The sequence below is a fragment of the Larus michahellis genome, chromosome 3 (genome assembly GCF_964199755.1).
Source record: "Larus michahellis chromosome 3, bLarMic1.1, whole genome shotgun sequence".
Lineage (NCBI taxonomy): Eukaryota > Metazoa > Chordata > Aves > Charadriiformes > Laridae > Larus > Larus michahellis.
In genome coordinates this window covers 125,709,677-125,728,839 of record NC_133898.1, presented here as the reverse complement: position 1 = coordinate 125,728,839, position 19,163 = coordinate 125,709,677, and the positions used below count along the sequence as shown (strand labels likewise).

Sequence of the window (19,163 nt, the reverse complement as noted above, 5' to 3'; positions counted from 1 at the left end):
AGAAGCCGGGACCATGCAGTTTCCAGCCGGGCTTTGCTGAGAGGGGCAGCCCCGGAGCCCACGGCCAGACTCTGCCTCCGCGCTGCTGCAGCCGCCCCCAGCCCGGCATCGCCCCCCGCCCCGTCCATCTGCCTTTTAAAAAAAAAAAAAACCAAACAAAAACAGACTGAGATTTTTTTTTTCTCGTGCGTTTAATCCGCTCCTGTATATTTTTTCTTCTTTTTTTTTTTTTTTGGTCTGATTTACTTTTTCGCCCGATTTACTTTTTTGCCCCTTATCCTCACCCCTCCACTTTTTCATTCACCCCTTTTTTCGCTATATATATATTTTTTTTTTTTTATTTACAACCCCCCACCCCCACTACACGCCTCCTCCAGCGATCCCCCTTACCGCTCCCCCCCTCCCCCCCCGCCCCCCAATTCGCTAACTTGTGGCTGTTGTGATGCGTATTCCCGTAGATCCCAGCACCAGCCGGAGGTTCAGCCCCCCCTCCAGCAGCCTGCAGCCCGGCAAGATGAGCGAAGTCAGCCCAGTCGTAGTAGCCCAACAGCAGCAGCAGCAGCAGCAGCAGCAACAGCAGCAGCAAGAAGCAGCGGCGGCCGCCGCCGTGCCCAGGCTGCGCCCCCACGATAACCGCACCATGGTGGAGATCATCGCTGACCACCCCGCCGAGCTGGTCCGCACCGACAGCCCCAACTTCCTCTGCTCCGTCCTGCCCTCGCACTGGCGCTGCAACAAGACCCTCCCGGTGGCATTCAAGGTGAGACACCCCCCTCCCGCCGCCGCCGCCGCCGCCGCCGCCGCTGCCCGGGGATGCCTCCCCCCCGCGCCGCGCTTCCTTCCCGCGGAGCCGCCTCTGCCCCCCCGGCCCGCAGGGGCTTCGCTGCCCCCCTACCCCCCCCGGGCTGCAGAGCCTCCTGTGACCCCCATCCCGCAGGGGCTTCAGTGCTTCCCCGTCCTCCAGTGCTTCCTCTGCTCCCCCGACCCGCAGGGGCTTCAGTGCCCCCCCCCGGGCTGCAGTGCCTCCTGTGACCCCCATCCCGCAGGGGCTTCAGTGCCTCCCCGTCCTGCAGTGCTTCCTGTGACCCCCCCCAACTCGCAGGGGCTTTTGTGTCCCCCCCACCCCCCGCCCCGACCCGGCCTGCAATGTGCCCCGTGTCCTGCAAGGACTTCTGTGTCCCGCACCCCGGGCCTGCAATGACTCCTGTCACCCCCCCACCCGCAGGGGTTTCTCTGCCCCCCGCCCTGTCCTGCAATGCCTCCTGTGTCCCCCCCCCGGCCTGAAATGCATCCTGTGACCCCCAACTCGCAGGGGCTTCTCAGGTCCCCCCCGACCTGCAATGTCTCCTGTGCCCCCCCTGCCTGCAGGGGCTTCTCTGCCCTCTCCTCCCCGCCCCCCCCGCAACCCTCATGGGCTTCTCTGCCCCCCCGGGCCTGCAGTGCCTCCTGCGCCGCTGTGTCCTGCAAGGACTTCTGTGTCCCCCCCCTACCCCCGGGCCGCAGGGGCTTCTGCGTCCCCCCATCCTGCAGTGACTCCTCTGCAAACCAACCCCCCCGACCGTCCTGCAATGTTGCCGGTGTCCCCTGTCCCCCTGTCCTGCAGTGCCTCCTGTGTCCCCTCAACCACCAGGGGCTTCTGTGGTCCGTCCCCCCGCCCCCGGTCCTGCAGTGCCTCCTGTGTCCCCCCCCGTCCTGCAATGTCTCGTTGCTCCCCCCGTCCTGCAGCAGCTTCTGTGCCCTCTATCCTGCTGTGCCTCCTGTGCCCCCTCTGTCCTGCGAAGCCTCCTTGTCCCCCCCGCACTCCCACGCCTCCTGTGCACCCCCCCGAAGTGCCTCCCATACCCCTCCTCGTCCCCCCGCAGTGGCTCCCGTGCCCCCCCGTCCTGAAAAGCCTCTTCTGCTCCCCCCGTCCCGCAGTGTCTTCTGTGCGCCCCCCCCGTCCTGCGATGCTCTCAGTGGCCCCCGTAACGCCTGCTCTGCCCTCCTGCCTTTCAGTGCCTGCTCTGCCTCCCCCCGCCCCCGACCCCTTGCAGCGGCTCCGGTGCCCCCCCGCCTTGCCGCGCACCCCTCGCCCTCTGCCGCCCGGCAGAGCGCGCAGCCCGGAGCCATCCCGTTATCTCCATCCCCGCGGGGCAGTGCCAGCCTGTCCCCCCCGCGGCTCCTGGGCACCCTGTGTCCCGTCCCCGTCCCCGTCGTCCCCCCTCAGAGACGCCCCCTCCTCCCCACAGACTCCTCTCCTGGGTTTTCCTTTTTTTTTATAAAAAAACCCACCTTTCCCTCCCCGAGGAAGGGGGGATGCACCCAACCGCCGGGGCTCAGTGTGGGGGTGTAAAGTGGGTTCCCCCTCCCCCCCCCCCGGAGAAGACCAGTACCTTACCCACGGGGATGCCTCTGGCTCCCTACCTGCTCCGGGGGGTCGGTCTGGGGGACTTGGAGGGGTCGGGGGGGGGAGCATGGGGTCCAAAGGTCAGACTGGGGGCACTGGTGTGGGTGAGGGGGGAGCGAGGCTTTGGCCCCCTACCCCAGAGGCAGCCCGGGCTGGGATGGGGCTGGGAAGGGGGGGACGGGGCTCCTGGGGCGGGGGGGTCGGGGTCCCTTCACTTCTCCTGGTGGACAAGCGAGGTAGTGTCTGGCCAGAAGAGGTTCTCCTTGGCAGGACTCGCACTGTTAAATAATAAATACCACCCGAATCTGCACCGGGGATGCTGCTTTTAATTTTCTGTCTACATCCCCATGGCGCGCTAATGAGAGGAAAAGATTTTTTTAAAAAACTGTCATAATAACAACAATAAATGCATGCTTTAAAGCAAGCCCTTTTCCTAGCGATATTTGAAAGCATTCCCCCCTGGATTTTTCTCTCCCGCGGCCTTGGGTAGGGAGAGGGCGATGGAGCGGGTGTTCCAGAGCACCTGCCCGTGCGGGGCATGGGGTCGGAGATGGGGAGGGGGGCCCTGTGAGAATCTCAGTGCTCCCACACCCGCTGCATGAAAAATAACGCGCCTGGAAATTGCTCAAAAGGTGGAAGAGTTTGGAAACTGTCTCATCCAGCGCGTTTCCAGAACGTGGCCTTGTTCTTGTGTTTCCCGATTGCTCGCCGTGTTATCACGGCCGTTTATCTGGGAAAAATTAGTAGAAGCGGTTAAATGAGCTGGCTTTAAAGTGACTGGTGATAAAGATGAAGCTTTGCTTCGAAAATGTGATAGAAGTGAGAGTTGACTGAACTGTTCTTGCGTGGGGAGAGCAGTCCGGAGAGCCTGGAGCTGCAGAGGGACCCTTGCATGCGGCCTGCTTGTGCACGTCGCGATGGGCGAACTAAGTGGAAATAGGAGAAAAATAGGGTGTCTTCCGTTTTCGTGACTCGGCGCAGCGCTCGAAGGCTCTCTAGGTGTGGATCACAGCGGTTCTGATTCACAGGGGCTTCGGGGTATGGAGGAGGAGCTTTCGGAGAATTGAGATTATAATTTAATTGAGCGTTAGATTAGGTTGGTATTATAGTTACTCTTTACGGAAGGGACGCGAGAGCTCATACGTTATCGTCCTGGCATTGCTGTTTTCGTTTGAAACGTCTGAGCCTTCTCCTACCTTACAGCAGTTCAAAGGATGCGGTCGCAGTTCATTAGAATAAGGGAAAGATCTAAACGAAATCTTAAAGTATTTAGAATATTATTACAATGAGAATACTTACATGGGATAAAAGGGTAGAAAAAGGTCTAGAGCTTTTCCCAGTCTTTTTGTGTTCATATATATAAATTTTTATTTATATATTTATAAATATTTATAAGTATAAATATTTATTTATTTGTATATTTATAAATATGGGTCCCGTATTGGCTGACCGGGAGGTATGGATGTGACCAATTTTACTGATGTATCGGGAGTACGTGTTGCCCCTTGCACCCTTCCGCTCTGTTTGCACGTGCACTGTATGGTGAATGCGTTTTAAAATATGCCGAAGATCTATACGCCCTTATTTACTGTTAAATTAATTGGAAACTGAGTTGAAATAATTCTGACCATTTAAAAAAAAAAAATCATTTCATTTTTCTTATGTAACTTGCGTGCAGCTGTCCAGTACTTTGGGACCAGAAATCTGCACGTATCCTACAGTGAAACACTTGACTGTGATAGAACTGAATGGGAGTTATCTCTGAAAAGGGAAAAAAAAAAAAAAGACAGATTTGGGCTATAGCAATCTCAGCTAAACAGTAACTTGAGAGTAAAATAGCACACAGACAACACACTTTTTGAAGTTTTATTGGCAATAAATAATATGTTGATGATAATGTTTTGAGTGGTGTGCTAAGTGTGTCATAATTCTCGCAGAGATTTCTAGTTAAAAAGTACTCTGGATATAGCACTGTTTTAATTTAAAAAAAACACAGATATAAATCATATGCAGGAGAGGAAGTCGGTTCTAAACAGTGCTGGGTTTGATTATAATTTTTTGAAATAATGTTGGATTAGTATTAGATTTGAATTTCAAGCATTCATACTTACACGCGCTGGGGAGGGAGTCCGTGTTGAGTGTACCAGCTAAGAAGATTGTTAATGCAAACTGCGGGGAAGAGTATTAGACGTGCCTATTTGTATAGCTCTAGCTATCTAGTGATATTCCAGCATAAAATAAATAGATGTTGTGCACCCGGGTCCAAATCGTACTCGCTTCTTTATCTTAATAGCCAGCGGTACTTCATTTGAGTAGAGTCGCCAGAATTTGGCCCTCTGTTTGTGTGCCTGCCTGGGAGTTGTTACTGAAAGCCCTGAAGACACAAATGGCCACGTTAGATGGTGCAAGTGGCTTCTGTGTGATGCTGATGGTAGCGAAGAGTCTTAGTGGACTTAAAGGCAGGGGAAAAAAAAAGGGACGTGAAGTCTCAAACCCCTCCCCAGTAGCCCCACAGTAGTTCAGGGTCTGTCAGCGTTTCCACTCCAAACCCCAATTTTCAGAGTTTATAACTCAGCTGTTTTAAATAGCTTCAAGCTGAAACCTGCTGTATAAATTGTCAGCCCAGATGTATATTTTGAAACAAAAAGTAGTGCAAATCAGTTATTCTGTTTCAAGTTACAGAACATTAAAATATTTTTAATAGTATCAGATGCTCTTTTGGCAATCTCTGGAGAAGGCGTCCTCGATACGGAAGATTTTACATTCAGAGGCTGTTTGAATTCAGTGTTTCGCAAGAAAAGTTGTTAAGTGGCAGATAGCAATGTTTGAGAGGAACTATTTAGCATGTACAGTAGCTTTTTTTTTTTTTTTTTTTTGAAACAAGCGTTTGACTCTGCAGAAAGTCGTAGTACCTGCTGTTGTACAGTAGTTTTGCTTCACGCTTATAACTTCCGTCTTTAGGGTACATACTTTGGCCAGTTCAAATCCCACTGGACCGAAACTGGGCAAACAGGTTGCCTAACCAGACGAGAATTGTGTTATGCAAAAAATACGTAGTTATTTTCAACTTGTAAGAATTGGTTTGGTTTTATTTTGCGGCTTCGTCTGAGTTCGTGTGCCTTTTTGAGCTTCGGTTTAAAAAAAAAAAAAAAAAGCAAAAGCAAAATCTACCTTTAATCAGCAAAATGTGTAGGTAGTTTAACATGGAAAATAAAGATTCTGAAATAGAGATATTTATTTTTGAAGAATAGGTAAGGAATGTGCACGGTGGCTACTTTTAATCTTTAATTTTTTACGCAGTCCTTATTAATTTCACAGTACACTTACAATGCTCTTTCTAAGAATATGTAAAGAATTTCGGCTTGATACATGGCACAAAACTACCAAAGCGAGATTTATGCCAGCAGTCTTCCAGTATGCAAAGTTACTTTTTAAAATGCTCAAAACCGATGTGGATTTCTCCAGGTTTCAAACTTCTTGGGCAAAGCTTTTTCCTGACCCGTGCTATTATGTACGCGTGCAATAGTCTTTGTGGCAAAAAAGGACGAAATTATGAAAAGAACAAAGGTTTTGCTCCTGTTGCATAGCCGGGGGTGGGGAGGGGGGGGGGGGGGGGGGCGCTTCCCATGTAACAGGACTTTCTTTTACTAGCCAAAGTTTTTGATTTCCACCTCCGATTTGGGTTGATCTTTTCCTTCGCTCTTCCCCTAAGGAGAGGACTAGCGATATTGCATCATACCGCGTCTCATTAATGAGGCGGTTCTTGATTAGGTGCCATCAGCCCAGGGACTCCGGCCACGGCACGTGAGCTTTCGGGCGCTGACAAATGGAAGTGACAGTCGAGTAGAAGGGGTGGGGAGGAAACCTCTGAAAAGCAACGAGGGGCAGGGGTGGGGGGGGCCTTTTGAGAGGTTTTTCTCCCTCCTGCCCAGGTGTTGCCCTCCGTCCCCGGGCTGGGACGGAGGGGTGATGCCGCGGCTCTGCTCACCTAGAGAGCAGGAGGTGAGCTGAGGCTGCAGTCGTTTCACTCCCTCTTCCGAGGCCCCTGCCAGACTCGCACTTCCTCCTGTGCTCTCGGCTTCTTTGCATTTCTGGAGTTGATGTGATATTTGTTTGGTTTTGCTTGTTTGTTTCGTGAGATATAAAAAGCATAGGTTGCAGCTCCCCTGGGCGCTAATGTGCGCGACAAGACCGTCCAGAGATAAGCGGGTCTATCGCAAACTGGGGAGTGTTTTATAAATTGTCCCAAGCCCCATGCTTTACGGTTTAAGCCAATATCCAATTATTAAGGGTTAGAGTCAGCTCTGTAGTCTCTTCAGCAGATTATTCTTTGTGACTTGCTTATTTATTATAAGCACCTCGCTTTGAAGGCATCAGTCCTGGCTGCTGTCAGACCCAAGGCAGTGAGCTACTGGGACCTCAGATCTTATCCACAGCCCTGGTTCCTGTGTTTTTATGTTCAGGGATGTTTGTATCATTTGAAAGTGAAATCTTTGCTTGATAAACGGAGACATCGCGGCAGTTTGTGGCAAAACTCAGTTTTCAGTTTTGGGTGGTATTACCTGGCGTTTTATGGAAAAACAGAAAAGTACCAGGGCAGATCCTTTCTTATACGGCGTTTCAGCTTTGCTTTCTTGTTTCTCTTCAATATTTCTTTTAAATAAGACGAGCTATAGTTTTCAGTAATATAGTCTATTTTAAATAGTTTCAGATTTTATATACCTTTGTCATAAATTTTTACTGTTGTAGAGAAACATTGTACAGTGTACTGGGCCACACAGTGCTCTCCCTGTATATTCAGAACTGCTCATTCTTTCCACTTAATTAATATTAAAGTGCAACCTGCAATTATTAGTTTCAGACAGGATCATTTTGGAGAAAGACATTTCAAGCCGGGTTTATGACCAAATGTAGTATGTAATTCGGGAGACAGAATAAATTATTCTGAAGAGTATAAGAAGTTCAATCTGACCACGTGAACTGGTAGAAACTGCAAGGGGACAGACTTTGTATCTCAAGACTATTATTTTTTTTTCAAGTTAGAGCTCAGCCATGCCGTATTTGTGAATCCCTTTTTGTCATAAATTTATTTCCAGCATCTGTATTAGCTAACTGGGCAAAAGGAAATTATTTTCATGATACTTTGCGGACTTTTTTTACTCCATGTGAAGAAACATGTATATTTTCTTCCTAGTAACTTAGTATTCCTGTTTAACTTTATTTTTACTTTAAGAAGTCACAGTAACACTGCGGTAACACTGCAGATATCCCTGGTGTTTTCAAATTAGAAGACAGTAGCTGTCTGCTCTGTGGCATTTATCTAATCAGATGTTGGAGCCCTACACAACCACTGAAGCATAAAAGTGAGACTAGGAGAAACACTTTGATATCTTCTGTTCCCCCATCCTGGAATTTGAGGGAGGTATCCGCGCTAACCACACGCGACTCTTGCGAGCGCTATGAAAATTTACATGCCTGCGAGGAAATACAGCCTTTGTTTTACATTGCATCTGAAGAGTTTGAACGCCAGCCACGGAGCGCTCCATCGCAGCGGCGGGATGGGTGGAGAGCTGCGTCTGCTGATGCCCCCGGTGCCGCTCCTGGGATGGGTAGCTGCAGGGGGGGGAGGGGGTGGTGTTTCTCTCTGGCTTGAAGTCTGAGGAGTTCTGGGGTCAGGGTGATGGGTGCAACCAGCAGAGAAGTCGAACCCAATCTGGGTGGTAGGGCTGCTAATAGTAATTTCGAACTTTCCATTTCAAATGCGCTCCCGCGTATAATTTATGGATACGAGCCATGCCTCATGTTCTCTCGCTGCTCACTGGTTGCTAAGAACAAAGTTGGCCTTCAGGAAGCGTTAAACCATACACTCTACATAAGGATGTTGAATGTTTCTGAAGAAATGTAACAAAGAAGAAACTCCCTATTAGGCTCCGAGAAAGGGAGACAATACAAGATGTTTCTTTGTTTGATGTGGCACTTTGTTCTGCGCTCAGCTAATACATGACTCTTCACCACAGCGGGCTGGAGAAGCTGCCGCAGAGCTTCGTAATGAGCATGGCAGCCTGCGAAGCCGGGATGGAGACACGCGTTTTCAAAGTGTGGCTTCACGAGTTGTGGTTCTCTTCCCCTTTTAACAGGTGGTGGCCTTAGGAGAAGTGCCTGATGGGACGGTGGTCACCGTCATGGCTGGAAACGATGAGAACTACTCTGCAGAGCTGCGAAACGCTTCCGCCGTGATGAAGAACCAGGTGGCCAGATTTAATGATTTACGATTTGTGGGCAGAAGTGGAAGAGGTAGGCCTCTGCATTTTACGTGTCCATAATGAAGTAAGAACAATCTCTAGATGTCAAACTTACTTTGCAATGAAATACTGATCAATCTGTGTGTACATCCTCGTCGGCCTTTCATTTGGAGTGATGAATGCACATTTCATTTGCAAGCATCTGTGCAAACCATGTTAGGTGTTTCTCTAAGGTTTTTCTGACTCTTCACGTGTCTGTACGTTTTGAAAACTGAAAAAGCAGAGTACCTGCTTCCCTGTTTTAATCACACAGCAAAGGTGGAAGGAACTCGGGGGGGGGGTGCCTGTGGTCGAGGTTACGTGGAGTCAGAGAGTGTATCTCAGGCCACGGCGATGAGAGATGGAGGATTCCCTTCAGCAGCAGAGCTGCTTCTGAAGTTGTTGTAGAGGACCTGTAATTAAGGGGATTTTGCATATCACATGTGCGATACTCTCTAAGGGCTCACACCTTTAAGGGCTGACAGCTATTGGTGGAAAGCTTTCGAGTGACTTCCCTGCCCTTCGCAACCAAACTGCCTATGAGCTGCAAAAAGAAGCTGTATTTTTCTTTTTAGTAAACTGGTTGGACTTTTTATGAATTGCTGGTAAGCTCGGGCTTGAACTAAATTTAACCTTTACTTTAAATGACAGGGTAACTTTTAATTATTATTTTTTTTTGAAGCTGTAGAGCGCTGTCATTGTCTTCCAGCAGTTTAGGAGCTTCCTATAATCTGGAAACTGCCCTGCACTCACAGAAAGCCTTTGTAATCATTGCAGGGTTGCAAGAATTCCTCTTTAAGAGTTTTGTAGCTGCTTTCAAATTGCAGGTAATGATTGAAAGGATAGCTCGAAGGAAGCTGGCACTTCAGTTTTTGCTGCTTCAGAGGGGTTTGTTATATCAGTCCTTGATTCAACCTACGTACTTTTTCCTTTAAGTATTTGAAGTAATTATTCATTTTTTTTAAACTAGCCCTGCATGGCACAAAAGAAAGCAACGGAAGCCAAACAATTGTGCGGGTAAATTAGCAATAAAGCTAATTTTATAGTAATATTCTCTAGAAAGCAGTTGTAACTCATCTTATGGAAGGAAAAAGTATTTATCCAAAAAAACCCCCAACCATACGACAGAGACCTAGCCAGTCTAAATCAGCCGGCGCGTTTTTACAAGTGCTTTGTGAAAGTGAGTCCATAAGCGTGGCTTACAGTGGCTGTTTTCTATTTTAGTGACCTGGCCAACAATTCTCATTATCACTTTACAACTTAAAAAGTATCGATAATAAAAAAAGACAGAATAACTATTGCACAGTAATGCAACATAAATACGGAGTTCATCGCCCTTTTGGATAAGGTGTTACCTGGCTCTTCCATTTGTCTTGCTTTCTTTAAAAAAAGCGGTCTGCTTTGTTATTCTGCTGATGGATTAGGTTTGAAAGTTCTCTGGCTCCATCACTACTGCTGCCTTACAGTAAAAGTTCAGTAGTGTATCAGTCTTTCAGTAGTGCTGAAAAAGAACTGAAATGCGATGTACTACCTCTGATCCGTGAATTGCATTTGAAACCTATGATATATACTTTTTATTAAAGCATAGGAAATGAAACAGAGGGCCCAAAGCCTCAGTAGATACGGCTACAGACGCATACAAACACAAAGCTCCTCAAGTTTGGTTCCAGTAGTTTAATTTATATTTGTATCTAGCAGTCTTGGAATAGACTTCTTCTCTGATCAATCTGGGTAGAATCTATGGAAAAGCGATAGTGTACTTTTCAAACCCTCAACATATTTATTCAAGAGACTTCAAAGAAAAACAAAGGGTGTGCACTGTTTTACTATATTGGCTTTCTGAGTTTTGGCTAGTTTCCCAAATAGCAATTTTTATATTTAAAAAAAAAAAAAAAAAAAAAGGGAAGAAAAAAGACAGACTTAACTGCTTGCAGACTTTTCACGCATGGAAGATGAAGAAAGCTTCTTTTGATGAAGTGTAATTATGTCCAAACAGAGCTGACCCCCTCCCCCTATATTTCTTATGATCTTAACGGAAGAAAGTAGGGCTTTTCCTTTGAAGCAGCCGGGACTCGGTGGAGGATCTGAAATGCTGCATTCTGCTGCCAGAGGCAGGATGGAGAAATTGGTCCAGACTTGTCTTCCAGACTTAGAACAGAGAGGGGGAGAGAGAGAGAGAGAGAGAGAGAGGGAGAGACGGAGAAAGGGTTATCATTAACGATAGATTTTTAGAACTCTGCTTAAAATAGCAAGGAAAAAAAAAAAAGCAGTAGTTGCAAACAGAAGTGAGAAAGCTCCTTACGTAGACAAATATCAGTAGATACAGGTCTTGAAGTAGAACAGGAAAAATAAAGTAATAAAGAAATCATTTCTCGGTGGCGAGAAACTAATCCACACCTGTTCCTGACTTTAGATTTACATCTTTCTAAACAGCTCGCGCTTTGATCTCATGTATCTCGAAATTTGATTGTGAAGTCTGAATCATCAGCTTACCACTTCACCTCCTCTCCCACGTTTTTTCTTGCTTCCCATGGCTCAATGGAGAAACTTGATGTCTATGCATATTAATGTTCTTTGCCTGACAGAAGCTTCACGTTTTTGTTTGTATAATTTCTCTTAAACACCTTTTCTGGACTCATAAGAATAAGTAACTGGGGCGCTTTATGTGAATGCAGGAGTTGTTTGTATGTGGTTTTGAGGCAGTAGCTCACTTTTACAAGCCCAATCCCCAGCGCGGAGAAGAAAGAATTCCTGTCTTCAATAGGCAAAAGATCATAACCCTAATTTTGTTGTGTCCTGATACTTTAATCACATTAGCATGTAACTGAAAAAATATGCAACACGCACAAGCTGCCGAGTCTCCTTTCAAGCCGATTTCTGGGGTTTGCCTTGTGCTTCAGCATATGTCCATCTCGTCCTCCTGTGTCAGCTCGGCTCACATGTGTGAATAACAAAGAATGCACAGTTTAGACACACTGAAGCAATAGTGCCAGATGACTGCTTGGCTGGGGAATTTAATAAAAGAGAACTACAATTAGTCTTTAGCCTCTAAAAGTGGATAGTTGAAATGACTAAGGGCAATAAAGAAAGGTGATAAAAAGTGCATTAAAGGATTTCGTAGCCGAGGAGGGATATCTGTGAAATATCTGTGGATGGCATAAGCATCGCTGAAACAGGGGACCTTAAAAATTTATTTTGTTCTTAGTCCTGTAATATGTAAATCATCTCTTGAAAGCTCTGGAACCTGAGTGCGCTGGCAGGGCTGCGCAGCTCCCCATGATGAAGTGATGTATTTTTTTACGGAGCGCAGAGGGGGCTTCATCAGTGTTACTTCATTAATGCTTCGGTTTGGTAGAACACCAGTTAGGGACCAAAAACAGTTTTCTTTTCAAATTAGATGCTTACCTGTTCAGTTTAGGCTGGCTGAGAGGTGATAATTTAGAAGCGCTCACGGGCGAGGTCAAAATGCAGCTCTTAGATATAAAGGAATGCGTTTTTTTCTGGCCACTGTGTCCTATTGAAATATATTTAGTGCAGAAAATCATGCCGACGTGATTTTACAGGGTCTTACAAACAGTGTATTTTGTCAGGTTAATTTTTAGTCGTGATAGATTTTTATACCAATTTGGCACATGAAGTCAAATTCTTCATTTAAAGTATATGGAAAATCCTTTTAGTATCTTTGTTACCAGTAATATTCTATGGATTTGCCATGAGATTCTCTGATCCAAATGGCATCATCACACAATTTCATCGTCAGAACTTTTTAACATGATAGACTGGCGCTGAAGGAGGCCTTAAACCTGTCCCTGGCAAATTTATATCTATCCAAGCAATAGGCTGAATTCCCGCTTGGAGAGGGATAAAAGGCAGGGACCCTTTTCAGCCCTAACCAAGCAGGCGTGGAGGCAGTGCGTGGTTCAGCAGGGCTGGTGCTGTATGTCTGAAGGCTGCCTACGCGGGCGCTGTCGGCTGGCAGGACACACAGTTTCCCCCTGGGGTCGGCGGACTGGATGGGCAGGGCTGGACAAAGAATGGACGGTCCATGTACACCTAACTCTTCTGTGGTGATCCCTCTCAAAAAGTGCGCTCTCCTCCGCTCTGGGGAGACCTGCAGTGCTGCCTCTAGCTCTGGAGCCCTCAGCACAGGAGAGACATGGAGCTGTTGGAGCGGGGCCAGAGGAGGCCCGGGCGATGCTGGGAGGGCTGGAGCACCTCTGCTGAGAGGACAGGCTGAGAGAGCTGGGGGGGTTCAGCCTGGAGAAGAGAAGGCTCCATGAAGACCTTATAGTGGCCTTCCAGTCCCTGAAGGGGGCCTACAGGAAAGCTGGGGAGGGGCTGTTTGCAAGGGCATGTAGTGATAGGATGAGGGGCAATGGTTTTAAACTAGAGCAGGGTGGGTTTAGATGAGACATTAGGAAGAAGTTCTTTACACTGAGGGTGGTGAGACACTGGCCCAGGTTGCCCAGCGAGGTGGTGGAGACCCCATCCCTGGAGAAATTCAAGGCCAGGCTGGATGAGGCTCTGAGCAACCTGATCTAGTTGAAGATGTCCCTGCTGACTGCAGGGGGGTTGGACTAGATGACCTTTAAAGGTCCCTTCCAACCCAACACATTCTATGATTCTGTGAAAAGATTTGAGGAATAATCCCCTTCCCAATGAGACTGGGAAAAGCCACCTTCAGCCGTGCATCTCCCCTGAGGCAGAATTCGGCCTCCTGAGACTTTGGCACCTTTGCTGGGGTCCCGACCTCCCCACTAACCTGCATCTCTCAGAGAGGTGGGCACAGCTGGAGCGCAGCTACACCTGGAAAATCATTTTACTGTAAATGACAGTTATATTTCCTTAAAAGAAATCCATGTCACATTCTAGTTTGTGAAAAATATAGCCAAGACAGTTTGAAGTTGCACTCCTGATAATAAATGATGCGTGTCTCAGGCAGGTTTGGGGGATATACGACTTGGACCAGAAAGAAAGACCAATTACTAGATTTGACAACCAAAGCTCTGTTCTGTATTATGCCTTATATATAAGCTGTTCTATATTAGGCTTGAAAAAAACTGCATTAAGTGTGCGCTGTAACATATCGTTTAAGATTTGTGTCTTGATTGAATGCCTTCAGAGTTCAGCGAGAGGAAAAGCCCTAGCAACAAAAATGCACGTATACACACAGGGAGGCAGAGCCGGGGGGAGGGGGGGGAAGAGTTTTAAGTGTCTGGTAAAGTAGCAGCTTAAATGAGCATGAAGGCCGAAGATTGCTGACTGTTTTATTGAGTCACTGTTGTACGCCCACCTTTTCCTGTCTTGAAACAGTTTTCAGTTTTGACTATCTGACATGACTAACCGTTGCATATCTAACAGATTACAACTGTCAGTGAGTCTCCCGAACGGGGGCCAGCGCCTTGTGAGAATGTGCGCTCAGACGCAGGCAGCTCCCTTTATTTATTTCTTTTTTAACGTTTTCATTCAGCTAAAGGCTGCGGACGGTCTTGTGCAATCTCTGTGTGAATTGGAACTACGAAAAATTTAAAAAAAAAGAAAAAGCAGACTTACGATAGCAACGTACGTGCACACAGCAGTTTCTCACCCTCACAGGAAAATTGGGGGCTTTCTTAGTAATTCGTGGATGGAATTACTGTAGGGAATACGTGGGGAAAAAAAGTCTGTTCCAGTAATAATGATGTCGTCATATTACCCCTGGTATATGAAGGACAGGAGACACTGATTCCCTGTTAAAATGACTCCCAGGAGGAAAATATATTCTTTCCTCATCTTATTGTAGTCAAGTCAAACAAATGAAATGATAAAACTGTGTGAAGTAAATAACATGTGGCCACATTCTGCTCTCCGTCACACAGCTGCAAAACTGAAGTAAATTTTTGAATTATCTGACTTGCTTTGGATTTACACCACTTTCAATACAGCAAAGAATTTGGCTTGTCCTCAGCAGTGAATCACTTTTGTTCTGTCATTGTATGATGACCCATTATTAAATAAGAAACATTTAGATTGTCAACACATGGACATATTCTTGACATAGAGTAAAACTGAAGGGGAGGAAAACTCCTATGGTCAGTTATGTTTTTAATTTTCACGATTGTGGTAACGACAGGGAATAATTTTAAACGTCTCTGATTCCTCACTGAACATGCATGTGACTGTTTTCATGTTGTAATCACTCATTCCTTGTTGTTTTTTTCCCTTTGTAGGGAAGAGCTTTACTTTGACAATAACTGTCCTGACAAATCCCCCCCAAGTCGCTACATACCACAGGGCTATAAAGGTTACAGTGGATGGGCCAAGGGAGCCAAGAAGTGAGTATTATATCCTTATTTTTGCACTTATGTCTGCTTAATTTTGTTTAACAGAGACCTATAAATGAAATACATCTCTTTGTCAAACACTGGTCCTTGCTCAGCAAAATATGTAAGCGCATGCTTAATTTGGAGTCTATTGGACCACACACATACTTGCATTAAGCACACACTTCAGTGCTTGGCTGAATTTGAGCAATCACGAACCTGATTCTCATTCACATCAAGGTCTTGATACATTATCTGCCAGTGTAAATGAGAACTAAATCCACTATATTTATGTATAATCTGATTTAGGTATAATAGATGCAGTCCTGCAACATGCTGAATTCCCTAAGCTCCTGTAAGCTTCCAACGGAAAATGTTTAGAACAAAATAGGAGACTGATCTTTCAGGATCAGCCCTACTGCAGAGAGAAAAATACACAATATAGTGCCTTTTTGTTTGCCCTTGAATTCTTTTGCCATCAGATAATTAATGCACCTGGTTAATCTCATCATACCTGAAATTGGTTTTCAGCTATGGACTCATCATAGACCCCCTGGGGGCCAAAGAAAGATAAAAAAACAGTGTATCAACAGCATGGTCTTTGTTTCTTATTTGTGCACAGAGAATATATTTTATTTAAACATAGTCCAGCAGATTTTCACTCAAGACATTTATCTCATAGCAGTGCACCTTCCCAACTTACTAAGAATCTATTTGCAAAGACCACTGGCTATATTTTTATGAAAATTGTGTTTTGCCATGTTCTAGCAGTTTTACGGGTAGTACTTATTTTTAGAGCGAGTCAAGTCTGGTTAATCCATCATGATTTGGGCGGCTGTCTCTCTGTCTAGCACATTTAGCTGCTGCACATCGTGTGGGTATCACTGAAGAGCCAGTTCGGGAGTTTTTTCTTAATCTAACTAGAATGACTCTTTCTAAATTGATTGGATTAACCAGGTATAGCTGTATTCAAATTACATTTCGAGATTAAGAATTATTTGATGAATAACCACATTAAAAAAATCCCTATAATGGAAGCATCTCCAGTAATTATTTTGCCTTTGATTTGCACATACAAATAATGAGGCCTTTAAGGAGCTTTCATGGAGTTTTCTTTAAAATACCACAAAGACAGAAGAAATAGAAAGACGTAGACAGAATTCGCGCAGTTAAGTGTTTCTCGTGCTAATACACGCTGTGGTGTCACCTCCTCTTACACTGACAGACGGGAACTGAAATGCCTTCTGTAAGAACTGTCTGGGCTGTAGAGTTTCACCTCGAATAACAGAAAAGAAAAAGCAAATAGCTATGGATAAATTTCATTACGTAGATGCTTGTGTTGCTGCCTGCTCACAGCTGAGGTGTCCGTCTGTCACAGCGAGGGGATTTTTGTCCTGCCTTCTCTCCCGAGCTGAATCAGTTCCCAGTTTTAATTTTCACCTGTAGCTGGTGCTCCGTGTAGCTTACTTGGAGACACCGGGCAAACTGCATTCGTGGAGTGAAAACTAGAGAGTGAGTGATATATCATTTAGCCATTCCCGTTTGGAGGCTGCTTCCACGTATGTATGGAGGCATCTGCAAAAGAGGAAATCTCCCAGCAGAGGACACAACCGCTGTGAAAGAGCAGAGGGATTTGAAAAAGATGCGGAGAATAGCGTGGACTACCCTGCGTAGCACAGAAAGGGAACCTGCTTGCGCTGGGACTAACCGTTTTGGTGATCGGTGGACTAAAAGTGAGGCAGCGTTCTTGTAACTTAGTACAATTTCCAAGTTCTGCTGGAGATTTTTGGTTTAGACCTGAAAGGCCTCTGTACGGGATACCTGTCTGCTGTTCTCCTTGAATAGCTGAACCTAGAAATGCCCAGTAACTCAGTTCTTATGGCCTAGATGGAGTTATTGTGTCATTCTTAATCTTTTTTCTTTTTTAAAAAGAAAGCCAAATTTGAGCTTGAATACCCATTTGAATTTTAAAGTTTTGGCTAAATACTTAGTGAAGCTCCACTCTGGGGTCGGTTTGGTTCCGCCAGTTCTGTCGTTGCAGTCTGATCCCTTCAAGCGCTACGACACGTCCAGTTATTCAATTTGAGTTTTCAGGGAAAGAGTAGCTCCAGCGAGCTGTGGGAGTTTCGCTGAAGTTCTGCGTCCTTCTGAGAGCCCCTGCACTCGTGTAGATTTATTACCGTTTGGTAGTAATCATTCAAGAAGTGTATCTGGGATTTACGTTGCATAAGGAAAATTAGGTGGTTGGGGGCAATAAGGAATTCAAGTTAACGAGTGGCTCTGATAGCAAATGTGTTTTTCTTAACAAATTATGTATCGGTAAATAGTGCCCCTTTCTGCCAGGATCTGTATTTCACTTCGACATCTCAAGCATGTTATCCCAGTTTTCCTCTCTCTGGCAGCTCCACCAGAGCTGTCACATCACAAACAACTTTTTTCTTAATATACACATCTGGCGTTGGCAGTTGGACCAACTTCATAAGAGCACATGATCATCATTCATTACAAGATTAAAAAGTACCCCATGGCATCATTGATGTTTTTTAACTTTGATCTTTTGCAGTTGTGATTCATCTCAGTTATAAAACTTCCCTTTAAAGGAACACAACCGATGACTTATTAGAACCTTCATTCTAAGTAGCGTAAACATAAAATTATGCACATCTTTACAAAATGTCATTTACTTTGTTGCCAGCTTATCATTTTAAGACATGACATCATGCTTTAGATCGTGAATTTGTAAGGCTTGTTTATAGGCAGGGCCCTCTGACCTTCTGTTGGCAAGTTGACTCGAGCGAACGAATGCTGCGTGCTTTCGGCAGCAGTAGGAGCAGCAGCAATACCGTGACAGATAGCACAATCATTTAGAGCCCGACTTTCAGAGTGCTGAACAGTCACGGCACGCAGTGACTCCAGTTGGTGTTTCGGGTGCTCGGCACTTCAGAAAGTCAGGTTCTTAAACGTAAGTGCCATTTAGTCGTATTAAACATATGCTTGTAGAAGCTTGCTGCCTTGCCTCTCTGTTACTATTTGAAAAGATTTTAATAGAGGCAGTGATGTCAGGTTGCTCTCTTGGGAAAACCTGCCCATTTCTGTACGAGAAAAGGTCTTCTGATGATTTTTCCTTGGAAAAGATTTATTTATTTTTAATCATCTGTTTCAGCCTGTCTAGATTAGCATCCAGGGACATCCCCTGTGTTGCACAGTCTTTGGGCTGGATTGAGACAGCGCGTTGCACTCTGAGTGATGGAGTCTAGAGACGGGGTTGTATAAGATCTTTGGGAATCATTGGGAAATCCTGCAGATATTTTTCTCTCCTCATATCCAGGATAAAACTTCTGCCATATGCACATCTTAGCCAGCAGAGCTGCCTTCCAGCTGGGAGGGCTGAAAGAAGTTTTCCAGAGAAATAAGTTGTCGTGAGGTCATAACTGACCGACAGATAGCAAGGGAACACTGTAAACGAATTAAAGGAAGAAAAAAAAACAGAACAAAAAAAAAAACCCCAAACCTTTACCTAAGCCCCCCCTTTAATGCCTTTGCCTTACCTCATTAAAAATACAGAAATAATGATTTGCCGTTCCATAGTGGTACCTTTTGAATAGGAGACATGGCAGAAACCCACTCAGCAGGGAAACCGTGAGGAAGGAGGGAAAAGAAGTCTATATATTTTTATATTTTGCCTGGCTTCCAAGGACTTCAGTTCGCCCCTAATTAAAGGTAGTCTCCAAATTCACTGACCACAATTTTCTCTATCAGCGTGAATGGAAAAGTAGTTCTGAGCTTTGAACTGAAGCATTTCAGTGGGAGAAAACTCTTATTTCATTCAGCTCCCGAGTGTTTCCCTGCTGCTGCGGCTTGCGAGGTGCACACGTGACGAAAGGTATGAGCAAACATCGCCTTTTTGTCTGTGCACGCTGCAGAAGCGGGCGAGAGGTTCTGCTCAGCCTTTGTATTAACTGTTTGGCCAACCTGGCTTATAAAACGCAGATAAGTGATTGGGATTTTTGAGATTCCTCGACTTAAAACCGTAACAGTTTTTAGGAAGTTCTCCCTCTTTCCTCTCAAAGGCGGAGGGTGGAGGGCTACGTCTGGGGCTAGTGGAATGTGCTTTGAGGTAGAACAGCTTTAAATCTTTCAGGTTTGTTTTGGTTTTTTAAAAATTTTTTTTTTCTTTTTTCTTTTCTTTTTTTT

At 45.7% G+C, this 19,163-nt stretch overlaps 1 protein-coding gene across 3 annotated transcripts in view; it reads left to right on the top strand.

Annotated features, from left to right (window-relative positions):
- The first annotated feature begins 323 nt into the window (after nucleotides 1–323).
- RUNX2 (RUNX family transcription factor 2) overlaps nucleotides 324–19,163 on the top strand; it is a 165,271-nt gene continuing 146,431 nt past the window's right edge. For all 3 annotated transcript variants that reach the window (XM_074582046.1, XM_074582048.1, XM_074582047.1), the window contains exons 1-3: nucleotides 324–760; nucleotides 8,524–8,680; nucleotides 14,877–14,981. In XM_074582046.1, the coding sequence (XP_074438147.1) occupies nucleotides 443–760; nucleotides 8,524–8,680; nucleotides 14,877–14,981 (580 nt within the window). In that variant the 5' untranslated portion in view covers nucleotides 324–442. The remainder of the gene's footprint in view (nucleotides 761–8,523; nucleotides 8,681–14,876; nucleotides 14,982–19,163) is intronic.